Source organism: Drosophila ananassae, chromosome XL (assembly GCF_017639315.1).
Source record: "Drosophila ananassae strain 14024-0371.13 chromosome XL, ASM1763931v2, whole genome shotgun sequence".
In the NCBI taxonomy this organism is placed as follows: Eukaryota; Metazoa; Arthropoda; class Insecta; order Diptera; family Drosophilidae; genus Drosophila; species Drosophila ananassae.
The window spans coordinates 8997710-9019482 of record NC_057931.1 but is presented as its reverse complement, the minus strand read 5'-3'; the positions used below and the strand labels follow the sequence as shown (position 1 = coordinate 9019482).

The window sequence follows — 21773 nt, the reverse complement described above, 5'->3', positions numbered from 1 at the left end:
AACTCGAGCTTTCCCTTTTTTTTATATATATTATAAAGTATAATATATAATATATATTTATAAAGAAATCATAAAACCAAAAAAAGTAGTCAACAAAATTAGCTTTCGGTTCAATTTTGATTTTTAAAAAATTATCTTTCCCCCGAAAAAAGTCAGAAAAGCATGAAAAAAATAGGCATTCATATAAATTATAAAAATATATATAGAGATATATAGGGAGCGTATACACCATGTATTCGGATTCGATATTTAACAAAATTATACACACAAAATTAACGATATAGAGCAACTGTGTAAATGGTAAACAGCGCATTTTTTTCCTAATTGTAAAAAATAAAAAACAAAAAACAAGAAAAATAACAAATTTGATATTACAAATTTATATGCGCCGAGACGCAACGAAAACTGAAACTAAACAAGAGAATCGAAAGTCGATAGCTTGCAAGATGATATATATATATATTAAAAACTATATAAGCGAATGTATCACATCACACTCCAGTGAAACGAAATATATATATAAAGGCAAACTAATAATTAAAAACTAAAATCCAAAAAAAAAACACTAAATGTTTTTCATTCTGGTAGTTCTAAGGGGGCTTCTTCTGCAGACATTCTTCAGATCCTATTCTCCCCAAAACCCTTCAAATTTAAACACTATTTTCTTATATTAAACAATGTAAATTGATTTATTTTGCCTTAAATGTATACATATAAATTGCCTAAAACTTGAACCGCTTTCGTTTCGTTTGCTTTGCTAATATTTTCAGTTATTTCCATTTAATTTTCCGGTTTTCAATCACCCTCGACCGATCGCTGTACAGTGTTGCCTCAGTTTAAACAACTGGCACAGCAGTGACACACTAATCTAGACATTGGACAATAGAGACATGGACACACACACACGCATTTTTGAATTTAAAAATTTTTTCAATTTAGTTTAGCTCCCAAAAACAAATATAATCGCAACGTAATCAAAGAAATAATAATAATAATGCAAGAAAAACTTGCGCAAATAAGGGGGTTATTCCACGTTGACGATGAGGAGGAAGAGGAGAGAGGTGGTGGCATTTTGGGGCATGGGGCATGGGGCACCTAGTTAATAGTTAATGGAATCGAAGAAAAAATATATATAACAATCGTTAGGTGGAAAAAATAGACTTAAATTAGAAGGTAAATAAGCCTCGAAAGCGGCGCCCGTGTCGGAAATTGTTTCGTTTTTCGTTATTTTTCGCCCCATTTTCAATGACTGGCTGGGTTTTGGCTACTCTTTCTATGAAATATATCTATATATATATATATATATGCGGTGTGTGTGGGGGCAGAGTGGGGGTCTTGCCAGGTAGGAGAGGGTACAGGTGAACGCGTAACTCTATGAAAGTCTTTTTGCCGTCCGTCTATGACGTCCGACAGCCGACGTAAGTCGTTAAAAAAAAGGTCGTATAAAACGCCGTACTTAACACCGTACTAGCTGGTATTACAGAACCCAAAAGTATAGAACGAACACTATGAATATAGCAGCCCCGGCAGCGGCCTTCACGTACATCGACTTCCGGTTGAGCATCTTGGCGTCCTTCTTGTATTTCTGCGACATCATCGATAGGTTCTGGGTTTTTGTGTCGAGTTCTGAAGTTAAAAAAACAATAAGATAAGAGATAAGATAGTACGAAATATTTAAAAACATCAGGCCATTTATCGATTTCGCTTGACACGCATATCAAAAATAAATTACAAATCGCACGATTTGTGATTTATTATCCGATTAGCGATAATCTTTAGCCATAATAATACCAACCTGCTAGCACGGTGCCACGTTGAAGTACATCGTCTATGTTTTGGACCATGATGCGCTGGACATCCTGGAGCTGGGTATTAATGCTGCTGATGTTGCGCCTGCGGTCGGTCAGCTGCTTCTTGGCCTTCTGTATGTACACATCGAACTCGATGAAGGCGTACGGTCTGGTCACCGAGTTGACCCTTCTGCCGTAGTTGGTGTGGAACTCCTGGGCCAGATCCTCCAAGTAGTTGAAGGCCAGTCGCTTGGAGTACATCTTGTCCACCATCACCAGATAGCAGACATCGTTCTCGATAAGGTAACTGCAAAATGCGAATGGTAGTTTCATTACAAAGTGGGTCAATTGCATCAGTCTGGACGAGATTACAAAATGCATTTCTTTGTGTGGACTTCTCAGATATGATTCAGATTGTTCAAAAGAGTATTTGTGGCAGAAATATAAGCAAGAATCTAGAAATCTATGGGACACGTATCATATTCGCTTTCCATAACTGAAAGTTCCCCTTGATCTTTGACCCTGACCGGCCGGCCCGATGGCATTACTCACTGGAATAGATAGGGTCCGGTCTCGATGCTACTGCGAGCTGGCGAATGAGTGCCCAGTTTGCGGAAGAGCATCTTGGCCTGGTTCTGGTAATCCAGTATACTGCGCCCGCTCTGAAAGTGAAAGTTTTCGAAACCGCAAATGCGAGACATTAGTGTGTGGAGCGGGTATGTGGAGCATGGAAAGTGACGACGGCTTACCTGCTCGTCATCCTGCATGGTGCCCACAAGGGGTAGGCCATCGATGACCCGGGCTATCATGGTTAGCTGCGCCATGGCTACGGTTACGGCTTTCTGGTTATCCTCGCTTGGCGGCCAACGACGAGTGTGGGTGAGATCCCGGGTAGCCTAACTACCTACTAGCTACTCCTATGCTTGTTTCCTATGTAAGGGCCGGTGCTCGTTTTCATTCAGGGCCTGAAACGAAGCTAAAGTCAGAGGTTTCCCAGTCAAAACCTAGATGATCTGGCCTGGATCCGGAGTCGGAGTAAGCGGCCGATTGGCGATTTCTCAATTAGTTGGCGGACTGGATCCTGATCCTGCCTGGTGGTTACGGATGATTATCCGGGCATGGCTTACTTTGAAAACTATATTGCAACGCGTACGGGCGCGCAGATTGTGGGTGTTTCAGTGGAAACACCGTTTCGTGTTTAGTTGATTGTTGTTGGAAACACGTCAGCGAGATGCGGTCACACTATTTTGGCTAGTGAAGGGCAACATTCGATAGACGGTCTGCAAGGGCTAGGCATCCAATGTGACCATGTCAGCCGAGGATATGTGGCGGCAAGATTTGAAATTGAATTGCAAAGCAGTTAAGTGGCTGATGTAGGAATTACTAACTTGGATTCAAAAGCTTGCTTTGGTCTTAAAAACCTGCAACTCCAAAACAAACAAATTGGAATCTCGGTTGCGTAACATCTGCACCAAATCTGCGCCACAAAAGCGGATGGAGGAAGTGCACCCGATCGACACGCACTTCTCCCAGCAGGTCTGTCCGAAAGTCGGTGACCAAAGTGAAGCCCAACAGGTTTCCCCGCCAGCCATATCCCAGTTTTTGTTTCAGTTTTCGGTTTTTAGTGTTAACTGCTGCTGCCCCGAAAAGGAAAAGCGGTTCGCCCGCAAAACCGGACCATGTTTCGGGAAATTAAATGGCCCGGTCACTTGGCGGAGGTGCCTGGGCGCCCAGGTGCCGGTGTCCATGCCGGTTCCGGTGCGTGTGTTGTGCGTTTCGACTGACCATTGCCATGGGCGACTCTCAAAGGGAAACTTGTTTTTACACTCAAAAAAAAACTCCATTATCTAGGATTTCTGTAGATCCTTTTAGATCCTAAAATCTTTTAGAATAAAAACACAAGACACTGATCTCCAGAACCCCATAACTTCCATTAAAATAGCTAGAAATTTTTCTCAGTGCCTTGGTTCACCCGCCTCTGCTGCTGAGCCGGCACTTCCGTTTTGATGCTTTTCAATTCCTCCTTCCGATCCGATTCCTATTCGCCCCGAACCAAAATCCAATCTGGACCAAAAACCGGCCCAGTGGAGGAGTCTCATATAAAAGGCCACCGCTCCGCCCAGTGGCTGTACAATTGGAAGCCAAGCAGAACCATGATCGGGTCAGTGCGCGCCACGTTGCTGGGCCTCGTGCTCCAGATCCTCGTCGATGGGCTGGCCGGCCAGCAGCCACAGCAGTTCGTCCTCGCGCGTCCCCAACGCTCCCTGTACGAGCCCCTGGAGCACCTGGGCCCGGTGGCGCCTCTCGGATGGAATACCATCCCGAGCGGCGGTGGATTGGGCCTGGATTCGGGCCTAGGACTGGGAGAATGGTCCTACAACCCTATTGGCCTGGGGCATATGAGCAAGGACGAGCTGCTGACCCTGTTGGAGGCGTGGAAGGAAGTGGAACAGGAATCGGCTACTACTACGGCTGCTCCTCCGCCACCGCCGACTACAACGCGACCACCAATCCTCATTCTTCCACCTCCGTCGCCCCCTCCACCCCGTCCTATTATTCCGGCCCCTGCTCCGGCTCCGGCTCCTGCTCCTCTTCCAGTTCCGCAGCTACCCGCCGGAACTCCCATCACCGTTCGCCTGCCAGCTTTCGTGCCCATTCGACTGGCGGCCATGTTCACTCCCCCGGCAGGTGGGGCAGGCATAGCAGGTGGACCTGATGCTGCTCCAGCTCCTGCTCCCGACGCCGCCGCTGCTGATGGGGATGACCTGGTCACTGATGACGTCGCCGACGATGACACCGCCGCCGCTCCCCGACTCTTCCGCTTCATGTCCATGCCGCTCAACAGGAACAGGGCTCCGACCAGTCCCCAATCCAGACAGCAGTTCGTGGTAAGGAACACACTGGACAGCGTGGATGCGGGAACTGCTCCTCTGAAGCAGACTATCAAGCCCATTGTCAAAGCACCTGCTCCCAAGTCGCCAGTAGCTCCGCCAGCAGCGCCCTCCTTCCGCTCCAGGTAAGCCATAAGATCGAGTGAAGAAACCTTAGTTCTTATTACCAATCCCCGACAGATACGGCAACTTGCCGCCTCACCTGGCCAATGCCCGCTTCGAACTGGTGCCCTCCTCCCAAATCATCGGCGACTGGCGGGAGTAATCCAATCCTCTCCAGAAGGAGCAACAAAGCCTCCAAGCTTCCCTGTCCTTGTGTTATTTTATTTTATTATATTTTTTTCTTCCCAAAAATAAAATATATGCACTTAGTCATAGATTTAAAAACAAAAATGTTTAAAATTATGGCTTCTATAGCTACATGTTTCCTGGCCCGCCTCCGACTGTTGCTTCATCAGTTAGTTCCGGAATTCCTTTCAAATCGGCACACAGAAGTTTACAAAATCAAAAAAAAAAGTATTTTCCACAAAAAAAATAAAAATAAAAATAAAGTTTTGGAAATTGAAAATCCTGGTAAAGTGAAGCTACCGAAGCCAAATGAAGAGTTCCAAGTCCTTGGAAGTTATCTTTGAAGTGGGCCGGCCTCGTCCCAACTTCCAAAGACTGATATCCTTCAGTGAGACAAAGCCAGAGCCGCCGCCGCTGGTCGTCCGCCACCAGAGATCGGGTGCCCTCTGCCGGCAGAGATCCTCCTTGAGCGAGGTGCGCTTGCGCTGCCCGGACTCCATGGTCCGGGCCACCATTGTGAGCGTCAACCCGCTGACCGGCCGGCCCATGGCCTGGGCGCAGACCTTCCACCGATCCCTCAACCCAAGGTTCGTGCCGCCGCACAGGAACTTGCAGCGGCGTCCCAAGACCATGGACTTACAAATGGAGCGCATGATGACCCAGCTGGAAGTCTCCCACAAAGATGAGCACATTGATGTCATCTACAGGAGACCAAAGAACAGTACGAAAAAGATGTCAACGAAGAAGGAGATAAAGGAAGATGAGGAGAAGCTGAAGGAGCAGGAGGAGAAGCTGGAGATTAAAGAGAAGAAGGTAGTAGATAAGGGAGAGAAGTTAGAGGAGAAAGTAGAGAAGAAAGGAGGGAAAAGGGAAGAGAAAACGGAAAAGGAAACACTGGAGGAGGAAGTGGAGGTGATCCTAATTAAGTCCAAGGTGCAGTGCTTCGACAAGGCCACCTCCATGAGCAGCTTTTGTATTCCGATAGAGTCTTCCCGCTCCTTTCTGGACAAGACGACCTCCATGTCCAACATGTGCCTACTCTCCCAGGATAATGTCCCCCTCCACAGTTGTCGCAGCTTCGTCATACTGCCCAAACCGACCACTAGAGCTCCCGAGGGCCAAAGAATTAAGGAGGAACTGAATCGCATGATCACCCAGTACGGATTGTCGGTCGGACAGTTGGCCAAAAAGCTTCAGATTATTAAAGGAGAACAACTTGCTGCAGAGAAGGTGAGCCAACCGGAGCCGGAAATAAATATAAAAAAGATCCCAAAGCCAGCACCAGGAATAGAGCTGAAACTGGTGCCGCCGACAGAGTTGTCGGCCATCGTGCCCTGGAGCACCACCGACTCTGAACAGGACGAAAATCGCGTCGAGGATAGCCTTAGTTCTAGTGAGCCAGTTTCCACTAGTCCGCCCAATAACGGCTCTGGCTACTCCTGTGCATACGAGAGCGATGACACCAGAAAACCGGAGCAAGATCTCAAGAAGCTGTATCCAAACCCGATCGAACAGGCGGTGGCTAAAGCGGAGGAGCCCACGAATAGTTTCCCGGATTCTGGCCAGACCAGCGACTGCCAGGACCCAGATCTTTGCTCGGCGGCTGTTCTTTCCGCAGCTTTTGCCCGGAGCCACAAGATGTTCGAGCGCCTTGCCAGGGAGTCCTTGAAAATGGCGCCTCCAACGGCCCCAAAGCCACCAAATCCGGGGCGCCTCCAAGCTGCAGGTGGCAAGCAAAAAAAATAGCATTTCTGTTTTATTCTTTCGCGTAAATTGTTTAGTGAAAAAGTAAAAAAAAAATCAGTTGGAAAATTTTCATAATTTCAAAAATATTGAATGTTTTTCAAAATATTTTCGAAAACAAATAAAATTTGTACGTTTACCAACACTGATGGCTCATATCTTCGCAACTAGTGCTGTAAAAAGACAAAGAATGTGTGACCAGAGGCCGTTAGAGGTCGCGGTTTTGCAAGTTCTAGTAATATTTGCAAGTGATTAAGATTATTTAGCCACTTATTGTTAGGTGCTGCCTACGAGGTAATTCTTATATTGCAATTAAATCAAATAAAAGGGTACTTTCGGCCAGATAAAGTGTTCAAACCGATCGAACTGATGATCGAATAGTGTTGTGGAGCAAAATAGGCCGCCGCCCGGTAATTTACAGCACGGTAGCCCCCAAACGACTGGCAACCCTCCGCTTTCCCGCCTTTTTCTATGGCGAGAAACGGACACTTATTAATCAGTTGCATGCCCGTGAGAAGAAGAAACGAGAGGCGAGTGCCAGTTCATAAGAGGAAAACCAAAGGAAAATAGTCTCCGCATAGTGACCGCTTAGAAATAGTACCCATTCCATACCCGTTTCCCGCCGCTGCCGACCGCTGTTGCCGCCTTCGTCACCGCCTTCTGTGCCGCACCCCCACCAATTCACCTCCCCTTGGCTGCCCTCCGTTTTGCTACGTGGAAAAGTGCAAGAAAAAGGCAAAGAAAAACGAAGAAAATCAGAAAATAGCCCAAGGGGCATTTGGGTGAGCAAGATGAGCGAACCCGAGCCGCAGGAGCTGGGTGCCGAGGTGGTAAGCGGATCGCTCGTCTCCACAGAGGACACCCAGGAGCTGACGAAGGCCAAGTACAACAATCTGTGCCGGGAACTGAACATAGACCGTCAAACGGAGAAGGATGGATACCAAATGTTTCATGAAGTCTCCCAGCGCTGCTCCCTGGAGGTAAGTTTCAATACATTGTCACTGGAGGACTCCTTCTTGATAGTCTATGCTATTTTCAGGGTGAGTTCCCCCACTGGCTGGGCTGTGCACTGTTCGCCGCCTGTCGCCAATCCAGCACCCCCACTGTTATTGGCCAGGATGCAGTGGTCCGGGGCAACTGTGTCTCCCTCAACAATCTCCTGCGCTGCTGTCAAATGAGGTGAGTGCCCACTGTCCACCGTTCACTGTTCACTTTCTCCCCTAACATATATATTCCTTTGTTCTAACAATTATAGTATCTACGACTTTAAGACCAAGATAAAGCAATGGTGCGACATGGCCAACCTGCCGCAGGAGTTTGTCAACGAGATCGAGGTTCTGGAACGAAGGTTCAGCATTACCTTCACGCTGTACAAACGCTACCGCTCCATCTTTGACCAGCTATTCACCTGTCCGCCCAACGAGAAGAAGCCTTCGAAGTACATGTATGTTCGCCGGCAATCCCCCTAAGATTTGTACATTTTAAATCATGCCCAAATTCTTTGTTTACTTTTGCAGTTCCCTGAACTCCAGCCGCGCCCACGGCAAGTGCTCGTACATCAAGCTGGACGACATCACCTGGCGGCTGTTTCTCTGCGCCAAGAACCAGAAGCCCAGCACCACGGTGGACCTGGTGACGTCCTTCAACCTGATGATCTGTTGCATCGATCTGATATACAACAACGTGCTGTCCGAGAAGCGCGCCGATCTCATCAATCCCAAATTCGAGGGCCTGCCAGCCAACTGGATGGAGCAGGACTTCCGCCACCAGCAGCACTGTATTCTGGACCACTTCTGCGATATGACCGAAGAGGCCAGAGCCATGAAGGCCACCACCTTCCGAGAGATTATATCCAGTTTCATGCAGACCTCGGTGAGTTAAGCTGTCTTTTCTTTTTTATGATTTATTAATGAAGTTCTGAGACGTTTTCTTTTCAAATAGACCATCTATGGACAGAGGGACACCATGCTGGGCCTGCTGGCCAATGAGAACTTCGAGCGCAATCTGAAATCGCTCAACATTAGCTACGAGCAGTATGTCCTCAGTGTCGGAGAGTTCGATGAGCGTATCCTTAGCGCCTACGACGCCGGCGACCACACCGGCATGAATGACCAAGCCCTGAGGCCGCCGGTGACGCCTCTCACCCGCAAACAGGACCTGCCGGCCGCAACGGCAATGTCTGGCGATAAGTTCGAACCCGTCCTGAATGCCACCACCAATGTGAAGCAGCTCGCCGCCTTTGCCCGTATCACGGAACCCACGGAGTTTGTCATGTGAGTATATGTCCTGGATTTTAAGGATACTTTTTTGTCAGAAAAATAGCCATAACTTGGCTAATATTCTTCGCCCGGGTGAATGTTATACCTTCCCGTTCTTGTTTCTTCGAGTACTATCATATGGCGCTAAAAAATAGCAATAAAATTTTTGAGCCCATTTTTGAAAATTTTCAAAGGGGTACCATCATGATTTTTTTCAAAAATTGACCAAAATTTTTTTTGCTCAATATTTCCAAACTTTTGATGCAGATCTAAGGATATTAGAACACTGATTCATAAATGGTATTCAGTTCCTAAATCGGTTGAGAAATGCCAGAGATATAAACTGAAAAGTACATGAGAAATATCGATTTTGGAGAAATCTTGTTACCATCTTGTTACCTTGGCCAATATCCAGTTTTTTTCATGGGGATTGTAGAAAAATATGTTCCACCAGAGAAATTGGAGTTCCTAGTACTCCAACTGGTCTATTTTATGGAATTTGACGGCTGTGGTTAGACCATGGGTATATCTTTCTCCAAGATCGATTTCAGTTTGGAGCTCAGATTTCCTCAGTTCCTCGTAAAAAGTGAAATATTTGGCCTGTGTTTGGCTTTTCTATTTATTCTACAAACAATACAGTATTAGTAACTAATATACAGCCACCATATCCTAAGCTATTAATACTTTTCAGTGGAAAAGTAGAACTGGAACTATGCTAACTGTGTTTATATTTCGTTCAACGTAGAATCACACCTGTTTTGAAGTAGGATAAGTTTATGAGCTTGTCCAGGTGGTGGCACATTTGAGACGTTGTTGGTAAACCCTCTCCATTTCCATTTTACAGGCAAGCTGGTCCGGAGGTTATCGCCAAGCTGCTGAACAACCTCGACGAGATGCAGCAGAAGTTCCTCGCCAAGTATACATCCCCGGAGGCGAAGAGCCGATTCAAGCTGGCCAAGTCCTTTTACTTCTACCTGCTGGACCAGATCCTCCAGGCGGAGATCAGGAACAAGCCGGACATCGATCTCAAGCGGCTGTTGGTGCAGAAGATCTCCCTCGACATCTTCAACATTACGCTGATGGCCTGCTGCGTGGAACTGGTGCTGGAGGCCTACAAGACGGAGGCCTACAAGTTCCCCTGGGTGCTCGAGTGTTTAAGTATTAGTTCGTTCGAGTTTCAGAAGATCATCGAGATCGTGGTGCGTCACGGCTCCCACGGCTGTCTGACTCGGTCTCTCATCAAGCACCTGAACTCCGTCGAGGAGACGTGCCTGGAGCAGCTGGCCTGGGTCAGCAACTCGCCCTTGTGGACCATGATCTCCTCGGCGTCATCGCCGCTGCCGACGTCCCTGGATGTGAACCGGAACCGTACTGCCGGCCCACTGGAGATCTTTCTGCGCAAGTTGTACTTGCTGGCTTGGCTGCGCATCCAGAAACTCTGCTCGGAGCTGGGCCTCTGCGATCCGGAGCGCATCTGGCACATCTTCGAGCACTCGATCACCCACGAGACCGATCTGATGAAGGACCGCCACCTCGATCAAAATATCATGTGTGCAATATATATCTACATTAGAGTGAGTATAAAATTCTTAAATTCTAAAAATAATTTCCAACTTACAAGATCTTATTAAATGTCATTCTGTCTCTTTCTGATTCAAGAAGTTACATAATGAGAGCATGACGATCATTTATTCAAAAAATACAATTTTAACTTAAAATTTCTGTATCAAGATTCTATGTAAGCTATCCGTTCCGATTCAGGTAAAGCGAATGGAGGACCCCAAATTCAGTGACATAATGCGAGCGTATCGCAACCAACCGCAGGCGGTGAACAGCGTCTACCGGGAGGTGCTCATCGGGGTGAACGAGGATGGGGAGCCGAAGGTGAAGGATATCATTTACTTCTACAATCACATCTATGTGCCGGCGATTAAGAAATTTGCTATCGGCCATCTGAGCATGACGCCGGATGTGAGCGGCGGTTGCACGATCAGTAGCTCCGATCTGTTGCTCTCGCCCCATCCCAAGGAGCGGGCCGCCCAGCCGAAGAAGGTTACCCAAAATCACTCGCTCTATGTTTCGCAGATGTCGAAGAACGAGATCCAGCAGTCGCCTAATCAGATTGTCTACAGGTTCTACCATAGTCCGGCCAAGGTATAGTATTATAGTTTAAAATATTCAGATCTGTACCTCAAACTACGGCTTGTTCTTTTCTTCTCCCAGGAGCTGCAGCTAATGAACGAGAAGGTGCGCGGTGGCAAACGGATGCTGAGCTTCGGAGACGACCCCACACCCGGCACAGTGACGGAAACGAAGCGTGCAGTCCGGGAGCTGCCGGGACATCTAAGCCAGATCAAGGCCGTGATGGATGACCGGGAAAAGGAGCAGGAACGGGAGCTGAGGGAGCAGGTCGAGCCACGGTCCGCTGGTACGGCGAGGGCAGGAGAACATGAGACATAGACATTGGGATCCAGGGGGCAGCTTAGAGTTTAGATTATTACAAACAACAAACAAACAAACAAACAAACAAACAAACAAAACAAAAAAACGGAAAAACTAAACACAAAACAAAACAAAAACAAAAACAAAAAATCAGCCAGAGCCTGTGTCCATACGCCGGTCTCTATTCTCCTTTCGACTCTTTTATGATTGTTGTTTTATTATTATAATTATTTTTTTAGATTGACATTTGTATTTAAAGTAGCATCTCTTTTATAATTTGTTCAAACACCAGCCAACAACAACCATATGAATCATATGCTAACCATTTCTAATATACATATTTGTAAAGAAACAGCACTTGAATTTCTAGTAACGGCCTGTACACCACCCATATACATCAAACTAACAAATCAAATTAAGGCAATCCACATTATATATACGCATATATACAAATACACTTTACAAAAATTCTGATCCTGCTTATGATTCTGATTACGGTCTTGATTCGAGCATCCAACTGCGGTCTGCAGTCTCCCTCCAGCTTCCGTTGAACTGAATATTGAAGTTTCCTTTTCGATTGTATATAAAATGCAACACAATGTCGACGTCGTATATCTTTGGGTTGGGAAGGAATCAAGGTCCTGTGTCCTCTTTCGGATTCGATTCTATGCATGGGGGTTGCCTTGTAGTGCCATTTAGATTAAATCAGCTACTGAACAGCGTCCGATGTTAAAATAAAGTGGTCATGGATATGGCGTCTTGCCCGCCATGAATCAGAGAACTAATCCCCGAGGATCTGCATCAAAGGATCCTTAGGCCCCATTTTCGGCCCAAATCATGATGGTACCCCTTGGAAAACCCTTGGAAAAGTGCGATCAGCACTTTCCTCGCAGTATTTGGCGAATATCTTTACTATTTCGCATCCAATTGAAAAACGGCGTACCATTTATGAATCAGGGAACTAATCCTCGTCAATCTGCATCAAAAGGTCCTTGAAATTCTCAAAATTAAATTTTGGCTTCATTTTTGGCACAAATCATAATGCGGCATGGCATATGCCGTACAGCATAGGCCGCATGGCATAAACCGTACAGCATATACCGTACAGCATAGGCCGTGCAGCATAGGCCGTACAGCATAGGCCGCATGGCATAAACCGTACAGCATATACCGTACAGCATAGGCCGTACAGCATAGGCCGCATGGCATAAACCGTACAGCATATACCGTACAGCATAGGCCGTGCAGCATAGGCCATGCAGCATAGGCCGTACAGCATAGGCCGTGCAGCATAGGCCGTACAGCATAGGCCGTACAGCATATACGGTATAGCATATGTCGCATGGCATACAGCATATACCGTACAGCATAGGACGTGCAGCATATGTCGCATGGCATATACCGTACAGTATATTCCGTACAGCATATACCGTACAGCATATACCGTACAGCATATACCGTACAGCATATACCGTACAGCATATACCGTACAGCATATACCGTACAGCATATACCGTACAGCATATACCGTACAGCATATACCGTACAGTATATACGGTATAGCATATACCGTACAGCATATACCGTACAGTATATACGGTATAGCATATACGGTACAGCATATACCGTACAGTATATTCCGTACAGCATATACCGTACAGCATATACCGTATAGCATATACCGTATAGCATATACCGTATAGCATATACCGTATAGCATATACCGTATAGCATATACCGTATAGCATATACCGTATAGCATATACCGTATAGCATATACCGTATAGCATATACCGTATAGCATATACCGTATAGCATATACCGTATAGCATATACCGTATAGCATATACCGTATAGCATATACCGTATAGCATATACCGTATAGCATATACCGTATAGCATATACCGTATAGCATATACCGTATAGCATACAGCATAGGACGTGCAGCATATGTCGCATGGCATATGTCGCATGGCATATACCGTACAGCATATACCGTACAGCATATACCGTACAGCATATACCGTACAGCATATACCGTACAGCATATACCGTACAGCATATACCGTACATCATATACCGTACAGCATATACCGTACAGTATTTTCCGTACAGCATATACCGTACAGTATATTCCGTACAGCATATACCGTACAGTATATTCCGTACAGCATTTACCACACAGCATTTACCACACAGCATAGATCGTATAGCATAGATCGTATAGCATAGATCGTATAGCATAGATCGTACAGCATTTACCGCACAGCATTTACCGCACAGCATAGATCGTATAGCATAGATCGTATAGCATAGATCGTACAGCATTTACCGCACAGCATTTACCGCACAGCATAAATCGTATAGCATAGATCGTATAGCATAGATCGTATAGCATAGATCGTACAGCATTTACCGCACAGCATTTACCGCACAGCATAGATCGTATAGCATAGATCGTATAGCATAGATCGTACAGCATTTACCGCACAGCATTTACCGCACAGCATAAATCGTATAGCATAGATCGTATAGCATAGATCGTATAGCATAGATCGTACAGCATATACCGCACAGCATTTACCGCACAGCATTTACCGCACAGCATTTACCGCACAGCATAGATCGTATAGCATAGATCGTATAGCATAGATCGTACAGCATTTACCGCACAGCATTTACCGCACAGCATTTACCACACAGCATTTACCGCACAGCATTTACCGCTCACCATTTACCGCACAGCATAGATCGTATAGCATAGATCGTACAGCATATACCGTACAGCATATACCGTACAGCATATACCGTACAGCATAGATCGTAGAGCATAGATCGTATAGCATAGATCGTACAGCATTTACCGCACAGCATTTACCGCACAGCATTTACCACACAGCATTTACCACACAGCATAGATCGTATAGCATAGATCGTATAGCATAGATCGTATAGCATAGATCGTATAGCGTAGATCGTACAGCATTTACCGCACAGCATTTACCGCACAGCATTTACCGCACAGCATTTACCGCACAGCATTTACCGCACAGCATTTACCGCACAGCATAGATCGTATAACATAGATCGTATAGCATAGATCGTATAGCATAGATCGTATAGCATAGATCGTACAGCATATACCGTACAGCATTTACCGTACAGCATATACCGTACAGCAAATACCGTACAGCATATACCGTACAGCAAATACCGTACAGCATAGATCGTATAGCATTTACCACACAGCATTTACCGCTCACCATTTACCGCACAGCATAGATCGTATAGCATAGATCGTATAGCATAGATCGTACAGCATTTACCGCACAGCATTTACCGCACAGCATTTACCACACAGCATTTACCGCACAGCATTTACCGCTCACCATTTACCGCACAGCATAGATCGTATAGCATAGATCGTACAGCATATACCGTACAGCATATACCGTACAGCATATACCGTACAGCATAGATCGTAGAGCATAGATCGTATAGCATAGATCGTACAGCATTTACCGCACAGCATTTACCGCACAGCATTTACCACACAGCATTTACCACACAGCATAGATCGTATAGCATAGATCGTATAGCATAGATCGTATAGCATAGATCGTATAGCATAGATCGTACAGCATATACCGTACAGCATATACCGTACAGCATATACCGTACAGCATATACCGTACAGCATAGATCGTATAGCATTTACCACACAGCATTTACCGCTCACCATTTACCGCACAGCATAGATCGTATAGCATAGATCGTATAGCATAGATCGTACAGCATTTACCGCACAGCATTTACCGCACAGCATTTACCACACAGCATTTACCGCACAGCATTTACCGCTCACCATTTACCGCACAGCATAGATCGTATAGCATAGATCGTACAGCATATACCGTACAGCATATACCGTACAGCATATACCGTACAGCATAGATCGTAGAGCATAGATCGTATAGCATAGATCGTACAGCATTTACCGCACAGCATTTACCGCACAGCATTTACCACACAGCATTTACCACACAGCATAGATCGTATAGCATAGATCGTATAGCATAGATCGTACAGCATTTACCGTACAGCATATACCGTACAGCAAATACCGTACAGCATATACCGTACAGCAAATACCGTACAGCATAGATCGTATAGCAAATACCGTACAGCATAGATCGTACAGCATTTACCACACAGCATTTGCCACACAGCATTTACCGCACAGCATAGATCGTATAGCATAGATCGTACAGCATTTACCGCACAGCATTTACCGCACAGCATTTACCGCACAGCATTTACCACACAGCATTTACCACACAGCATTTACCACACAGCATTTGCCACACAGCATTTACCGCACAGCATAGATCGTATAGCATAGATCGTATAGCATAGATCGTATAGCATAGATCGTACAGCATTTACCGCACAGCATTTACCGCACAGCATTTACCACACAGCATTTACCACACAGCATAGATCGTATAGCATAGATCGTATAGCATATACCGCACAGCATTTACCGCACAGCATTTACCGCACAGTATTTACCGCACAGCATTTGCCACACAGCATTTACCGCACAGCATAGATCGTATAGCATAGATCGTATAGCATAGATCGTATAGCATAGATCGTATAGCATAGATCGTATAGCATAGATCGTATAGCATAGATCGTATAGCATATACCGCACAGCATTTACCGCACAGCATTTACCGCACAGCATTTACCACACAGCATTTACCACACAGCATAGATCGTATAGCATAGATCGTATAGCATAGATCGTACAGCATTTACCGCACAGCATTTACCGCACAGCATTTACCACACAGCATTTACCACACAGCATAGATCGTATAGCATAGATCGTATAGCATATACCGCACAGCATTTACCGCACAGCATTTACCGCACAGTATTTACCGCACAGCATTTGCCACACAGCATTTACCGCACAGCATAGATCGTATAGCATAGATCGTATAGCATAGATCGTATAGCATAGATCGTATAGCATAGATCGTATAGCATAGATCGTATAGCATAGATCGTATAGCATATACCGCACAGCATTTACCGCACAGCATTTACCGCACAGCATTTACCACACAGCATTTACCACACAGCATAGATCGTATAGCATAGATCGTATAGCATAGATCGTACAGCATTTACCGCACAGCATTTACCGCACAGCATTTACCGCACATCATTTACCGCACAGCATAGATCGTATAGCATAGATCGTATAGCATAGATCGTACAGCATTTACCGCACAGCATTTACCGCACAGCATTTACCGCACAGCATAGATCGTATAGCATAGATCGTACAGCATTTACCGCACAGCATTTACCGCACAGCATTTACCGCACAGCATTTGCCACACAGCATTTACCGCACAGCATTTACCGCACAGCATAGATCGTATAGCATAGATCGTATAGCATAGATCGTACAGCATTTACCGCACAGCATTTACCGCACAGCATTTACCGCACAGCATTTGCCACACAGCATTTACCGCACAGCATTTACCGCACAGCATAGATCGTATAGCATAGATCGTATAGCATAGATCGTACAGCATTTACCGCACAGCATTTACCGCACAGCATAGATCGTATAGCATAGATCGTATAGCATAGATCGTATAGCATAGATCGTACAGCATTTACCACACAGCATTTACCGCACAGCATTTACCACACAGCATTTACCGCATAGCATTTACCGCACAGCATAGATCGTATAGCATAGATCGTACAGCATTTACCGCACAGCATTTACCGCACAGCATTTACCGCACAGCATAGATCGTATAGCATAGATCGTATAGCATAGATCGTACAGCATTTACCGCACAGCATTTACCGCACAGCATTTACCACACAGCATTTACCGCATAGCATTTACCGCACAGCATAGATCGTATAGCATAGATCGTATAGCATAGATCGTATAGCATAGATCGTACAGCATTTACCGCACAGCATTTACCGCACAGCATTTACCGCACAGCATTTACCACACAGCATTTACCGCATAGCATTTACCGCACAGCATAGATCGTATAGCATAGATCGTATAGCATAGATCGTATAGCATAGATCGTACAGCATTTACCGCACAGCATTTACCGCACAGCATTTACCGCACAGCATTTACCGCACAGCATTTACCGCACAGCATAGATCGTATAGCATAGATCGTATAGCATAGATCGTATAGCATAGATCGTATAGCATAGATCGTATAGCATAGATCGTATAGCATAGATCGTATAGCATAGATCGTATAGCATAGATCGTACAGCATTTACCGCACAGCATTTACCGCTCAGCATTTACCGCACAGCATTTACCGCACAGCATTTACCGCACAGCATAGATCGTATAGCATAGATCGTATAGCATAGATCGTACAGCATAGATCGTATAGCATAGATCGTATAGCATAGATCGTATAGCATAGATCGTATAGCATAGATCGTACAGCATATACCGTACAGCATATACCGTACAGCAAATACCGTACAGCATAGATCGTATAGCATAGTGTAAATCGTTGCTATTAATTTCAAGTGTTTATATCTCGGCCATTTCCCAACCGATCTGTCAACGCCGTGCATTTTTGGAATCAGGACTCGAATGTCCTTCGAACTGCATCATTGGTTTTTCGATATCGAACAACTCATTTTCGACCCGATTTTTGAAAAAATGGAAAGGGGTTACGTACGTTCTAAATCAAATTTCAGAATAGTAATTTTTTTGCAACGAATATAAATTATAAATTATAATTATCTGAATCTTAGAGAGAAATTACATCGTTGCCAAGTATGTTATAAACATTGAAGGGTTTATTTGAGGGATACCCGAAATACAGGTGAGTAATAATGAAGTCTGGCTGGGCCATTAGTTACAAAGATCATTGTCTACGGATCTAGCTTGAGGTTTCTGGCTACGAACGCCAACGATGAACGCTGCTGGGGTAGGACCGTCTCGGCTTGTAGTCGCTGCTCCAGTAGCGGAATGCAGGTGAAGAGGGGAGCCGACTGCTCGGGAACGATGCGGTAGGCGACACGGCGCCAGGTGCTACGCACAGCCTCCAGCCGATCCTCCTCGAGAGCTTCACGCATTCCGGGCAAATCCGCGGCCTTTGCCAGTGCCAGAAGCTTGGCAATGGCGAGACAAAGCTGTTGCTGCAGTGCGTCGCGATGATTGTACTCCTCAAAACTGTCCAGGGCATTGGAGCGCTCGAGCGCCTCTAGGATTGAACGCCACACCAGGGCAAAATGGTTGCCCAAATCCTGCCGCTGCTCCAACTGAAGGAGCACAGCTGTGGCATTGATTCGCACCTTGAAGTTGGCATGCTGGACGATTAGTTGACTGAGGGCGGGAAATAATATGCCCGCTAGGTGGGTGGTGGCGAAGAAGGCCCTGTGTCGCACCAGATTCCCGATGGCGTGGCAGGCATTCCACTTCACCTTCGCACTGCTGGCGTTCTTTACGCAATCCAGCAGCTTGGATATGGCCAGCTGCATCTGCTCGGAGTTCGCGCCCGGCTGAAGCTGGAGGACCTGGAGGAGATTGCCCAGGGACCGCACAGCATTGGCTTTCACCTTGTCGTGGTCCCCGCAACTTTTGGTGGCCGCTTGGATGAGACGTCCTAGGAGTTCCTCTGAGATCCTTTCCGAGTGTTGGGTTACGCCGCCGAGTAGGGCGTCGCTGATATTGCCCAAGGCCCAGGCCGCCTTGGTGCGCACCACCAGTTGGGTGTCGTTTACCAAATATAGTGACAGCTCCGCCGCATTCTCCACAAAGACCAGATCCCCCTTTAGGGACGGATGCAGAACATAGACGGCCATTGCCCGGAGAGCAGCAGCTCTGACCAGCGGCTCCTCGCCATCGTCACTAGCACAGCCGCTGAGGAATGCCAGCAGGGCATTCCTGTGGCCCAGGGACAGTCTCTCGAAGGTAAAGGTTCCAATGTTCGACAGGGCATCGCACAGGGCGCACTTCAATGATGCTCCGGCAGCTTCATGGTAGGCCGTGTAAACAACAGGCAGCAAGTGCAGCCAGAAGGATAGCTGCGATTCTCGCTCTGACGACTCCGGCACTAGTCTGCCCAGTTGGTAGCCCACGGAGTCCAGGCATCGGGCGGCATACAGTCGCACATCGAAGGTTGCGTCCCCAAGTCCTGCCATAATCACCCTGCACAGCCTTGTTTGATGCCCGCGCAACAGGCCGATGTGCGTGCCCATGGCCAGGAGCACCTGATAGCACTCCACGCGTATGGGTGGAGCTGTGCCCAGACTTTCCAAGTATCGGAGCACCTGCCGCAGTAGCCAGGAGTTGCGAGGAATGGGAGGAAGTCGTGTTTGATCAGCTGGAACTGTAGGCTTTTCACTCTGCTCCGATGGTTCTGGCTCTGCATCCTCTTCGAATTCCACATCCGCATCCGAGTCCAGATAGTCCTGTTCCGCACCTTGCACATCTTCCAGCTGCAGATTACGTTGACTTGGCGAGAGACCCACTGCACTGGCCATCTCCGGGGTGAGTCGTGGCGAGGACAGCAGCATTTCCATTACAAGAAGGGCTGAAACAACCACGGGAATGTCTCCGCTTTTGGCCAGCTTCTTTACGTGGCCCACAAACTCGTAGACGAAGCCCATTTCCAGCTGCTCAAAGGGCGTGGCCTGAACTAGAACCGCCAAGCACTTGAGGCCCTGCGTCAGGACGGGCGGGGCGTACTCTCGTTCCAGGATGCTGCTCAGGCATCGGTATGAGCTCATCAGGGAGCTGGCCAGGCTCATGGCGAAGGGTGTGTAGTTACTGGGTCCTTGGGAGCTGGCCTGGCTCAGGAATGACTTCGATCCGTATAGAATTTGGGCAGCCAGTTGCAATGCGACTGCTCGGCAACGGGCATTTGTGTCCGTGTGTCCCAGGAGCAGAAGATGACTGTTGGTAGCTCCATGTTCTCCGCTTGGGAAAAGTATGTGCCAGTAGCCGTACAAGAAACGGCGGGGCAGATTCTTCGCCAACGATCCCAGAAGATGCAGAGCTGATATTCTCACTTTGGCCTGGAGATTGCGCTCTTGACGCAATCCCGACGATTGTGGGTCTCCCGCGGAGTCCGAGACGGGGCAGTTCTCCCCAGAATCTCCAGTTAGGCAGCCATAGTCCAGGTGCCCAGTTAGCAGCACACGGTCCCGGGGATTAGTCTCCTGAACATCATTTGTTGACTGATTCCGTTGCCGGGCCAGCGACCGCATCTTTCTCGTTTTGTTCTTCCGCCCGCCCGTGCGTTGTTTCTGTGAAGGCTGCGGCTCCAGCTCGAGTTCATCGTCCTGGCCATAGGCTGCCGACTGTTGGGCTGGCTGCACCCTACGAGGTGGCTGGTTCCGGGCTGACGCTTCTTCAGTTCCGAAGATCATGTAGGCCTGGACCAGACCCATCAACTCCGGGACATTTTGGGTAGCAAAGTCCGGCTGCTTGGCCACAATCCTCTGCAGCAGATGCAGCGAGTGGGAGAGCAGTAGCGACCACTGCTCCTCTTTGGAATTTTTCAGCCAAACACCCTCGTAGAAGTGGTTTATAAGGGTATTGGCCAATTGCCGACAGCTGTTAGTATCACCATCCTGAGACTGCTCTAAATCAGCAAGAACCAGATCCTGACACTGCACGACCAGCACAGCGCAGCTGACATCGTTGGAGTAGGGGAAAGTGGCCAATTCTCTCCAGTAGAGACGAAGTTCCTCCTTTGGCAGCGTCTTCAGCACAGTCAGGATTAGATTAAGTTCCACTGGGGTCTTGTCCTGCTGTCTGCCATCCAAGAGCCACTGTAGAAGCATCTGTGGCCGCACCAGGATCACCTTTCTGCCGAGGATCAGCTCGTTTAGCCACAGCTGGCAATTCCGCAACAGGTCGCTCTGGCCTCTCGCTCGCACCTCCTCCAGCCACTGGCGCAGTCGTTCCGCGGCCACACCCACTGGAATGCCTTGGGGATGACGTAGTTCCCGCATGAAGGACACATAGCGATGGATAGTGTCCTCGTCCAATCCGGCAGTGTCCAAGATCCCCTGCTGAAGATTATCCAGCATGTCCCGGTCCTTGTCCATAGCGGCTGTCACTCTCGGTGTGACCGCATTCCAGTAGTGAAATAATACCATCTGCTAGAAGTTAGTATTTTGTTAGTATTTAATGGAGGGAAATTCAAATTTAAAAAAAGGGGAAATTTTTCAACGTATTTTATTTATATCCGTCATATTACCATAGAATTTAATTGAATTTTATTTGAAAAAAAGAGAAATTGCCAAATACTTACGTAGAA

At 46.9% G+C, this 21773-nt stretch overlaps 5 protein-coding genes across 6 annotated transcripts; 3 read left to right on the top strand and 2 right to left on the bottom strand.

The window, feature by feature from the left end:
• Window positions 1-665: 665 nt before the first annotated feature.
• On the bottom strand, window positions 666-3065 carry LOC6504775 (vesicle-trafficking protein SEC22b-B). Of its 2 annotated transcripts, XM_001966287.4 has the most exons (5): window positions 2918-3065; window positions 2540-2755; window positions 2343-2452; window positions 1796-2097; window positions 666-1626 (listed from the first exon to the last, which is right to left on the bottom strand). In XM_001966287.4, the coding sequence occupies exons 2-5, from the start codon at window positions 2612-2614 to the stop codon at window positions 1478-1480; spliced, it is 636 nt and encodes a 211-aa protein (XP_001966323.1). In that variant the 5' UTR covers window positions 2615-2755; window positions 2918-3065; the 3' UTR covers window positions 666-1477. The 2 variants fall into 2 exon arrangements, with proteins under 2 accessions (XP_001966323.1, XP_032309109.1); XM_032453218.2 differs by having other exon boundaries at window positions 2540-3047.
• Window positions 3066-3229: 164 nt separating this feature from the next.
• LOC6504726 (formin-like protein 3) lies at window positions 3230-5203 on the top strand. The gene is made up of 2 exons (XM_001966286.4): window positions 3230-4806; window positions 4862-5203. Exons 1-2 carry the CDS (start codon window positions 3797-3799, stop codon window positions 4944-4946), a joined length of 1095 nt encoding a protein of 364 aa, XP_001966322.2. The 5' UTR covers window positions 3230-3796; the 3' UTR covers window positions 4947-5203.
• On the top strand, window positions 5159-7390 carry LOC6504727. The gene has a single exon (XM_032453154.2). The coding sequence runs from the start codon at window positions 5279-5281 to the stop codon at window positions 6713-6715; it is 1437 nt and encodes a 478-aa protein (XP_032309045.1). The 5' UTR covers window positions 5159-5278; the 3' UTR covers window positions 6716-7390.
• A 112-nt stretch (window positions 7391-7502) lies between these two features.
• On the top strand, window positions 7503-11886 carry LOC6504728 (retinoblastoma family protein). Its single transcript, XM_001966284.4, has 8 exons — window positions 7503-7692; window positions 7752-7891; window positions 7968-8156; window positions 8230-8584; window positions 8654-8985; window positions 9815-10544; window positions 10732-11124; window positions 11194-11886. The coding sequence occupies exons 1-8, from the start codon at window positions 7504-7506 to the stop codon at window positions 11428-11430; spliced, it is 2565 nt and encodes an 854-aa protein (XP_001966320.1). The 5' UTR covers window position 7503; the 3' UTR covers window positions 11431-11886.
• A 6392-nt stretch (window positions 11887-18278) lies between these two features.
• On the bottom strand, window positions 18279-21606 carry LOC6504774 (HEAT repeat-containing protein 6). Its single transcript, XM_032453169.2, has one exon. It carries the CDS (start codon window positions 21559-21561, stop codon window positions 18376-18378), a length of 3186 nt encoding a protein of 1061 aa, XP_032309060.1. The 5' UTR covers window positions 21562-21606; the 3' UTR covers window positions 18279-18375.
• Window positions 21607-21773: the final 167 nt, after the last annotated feature.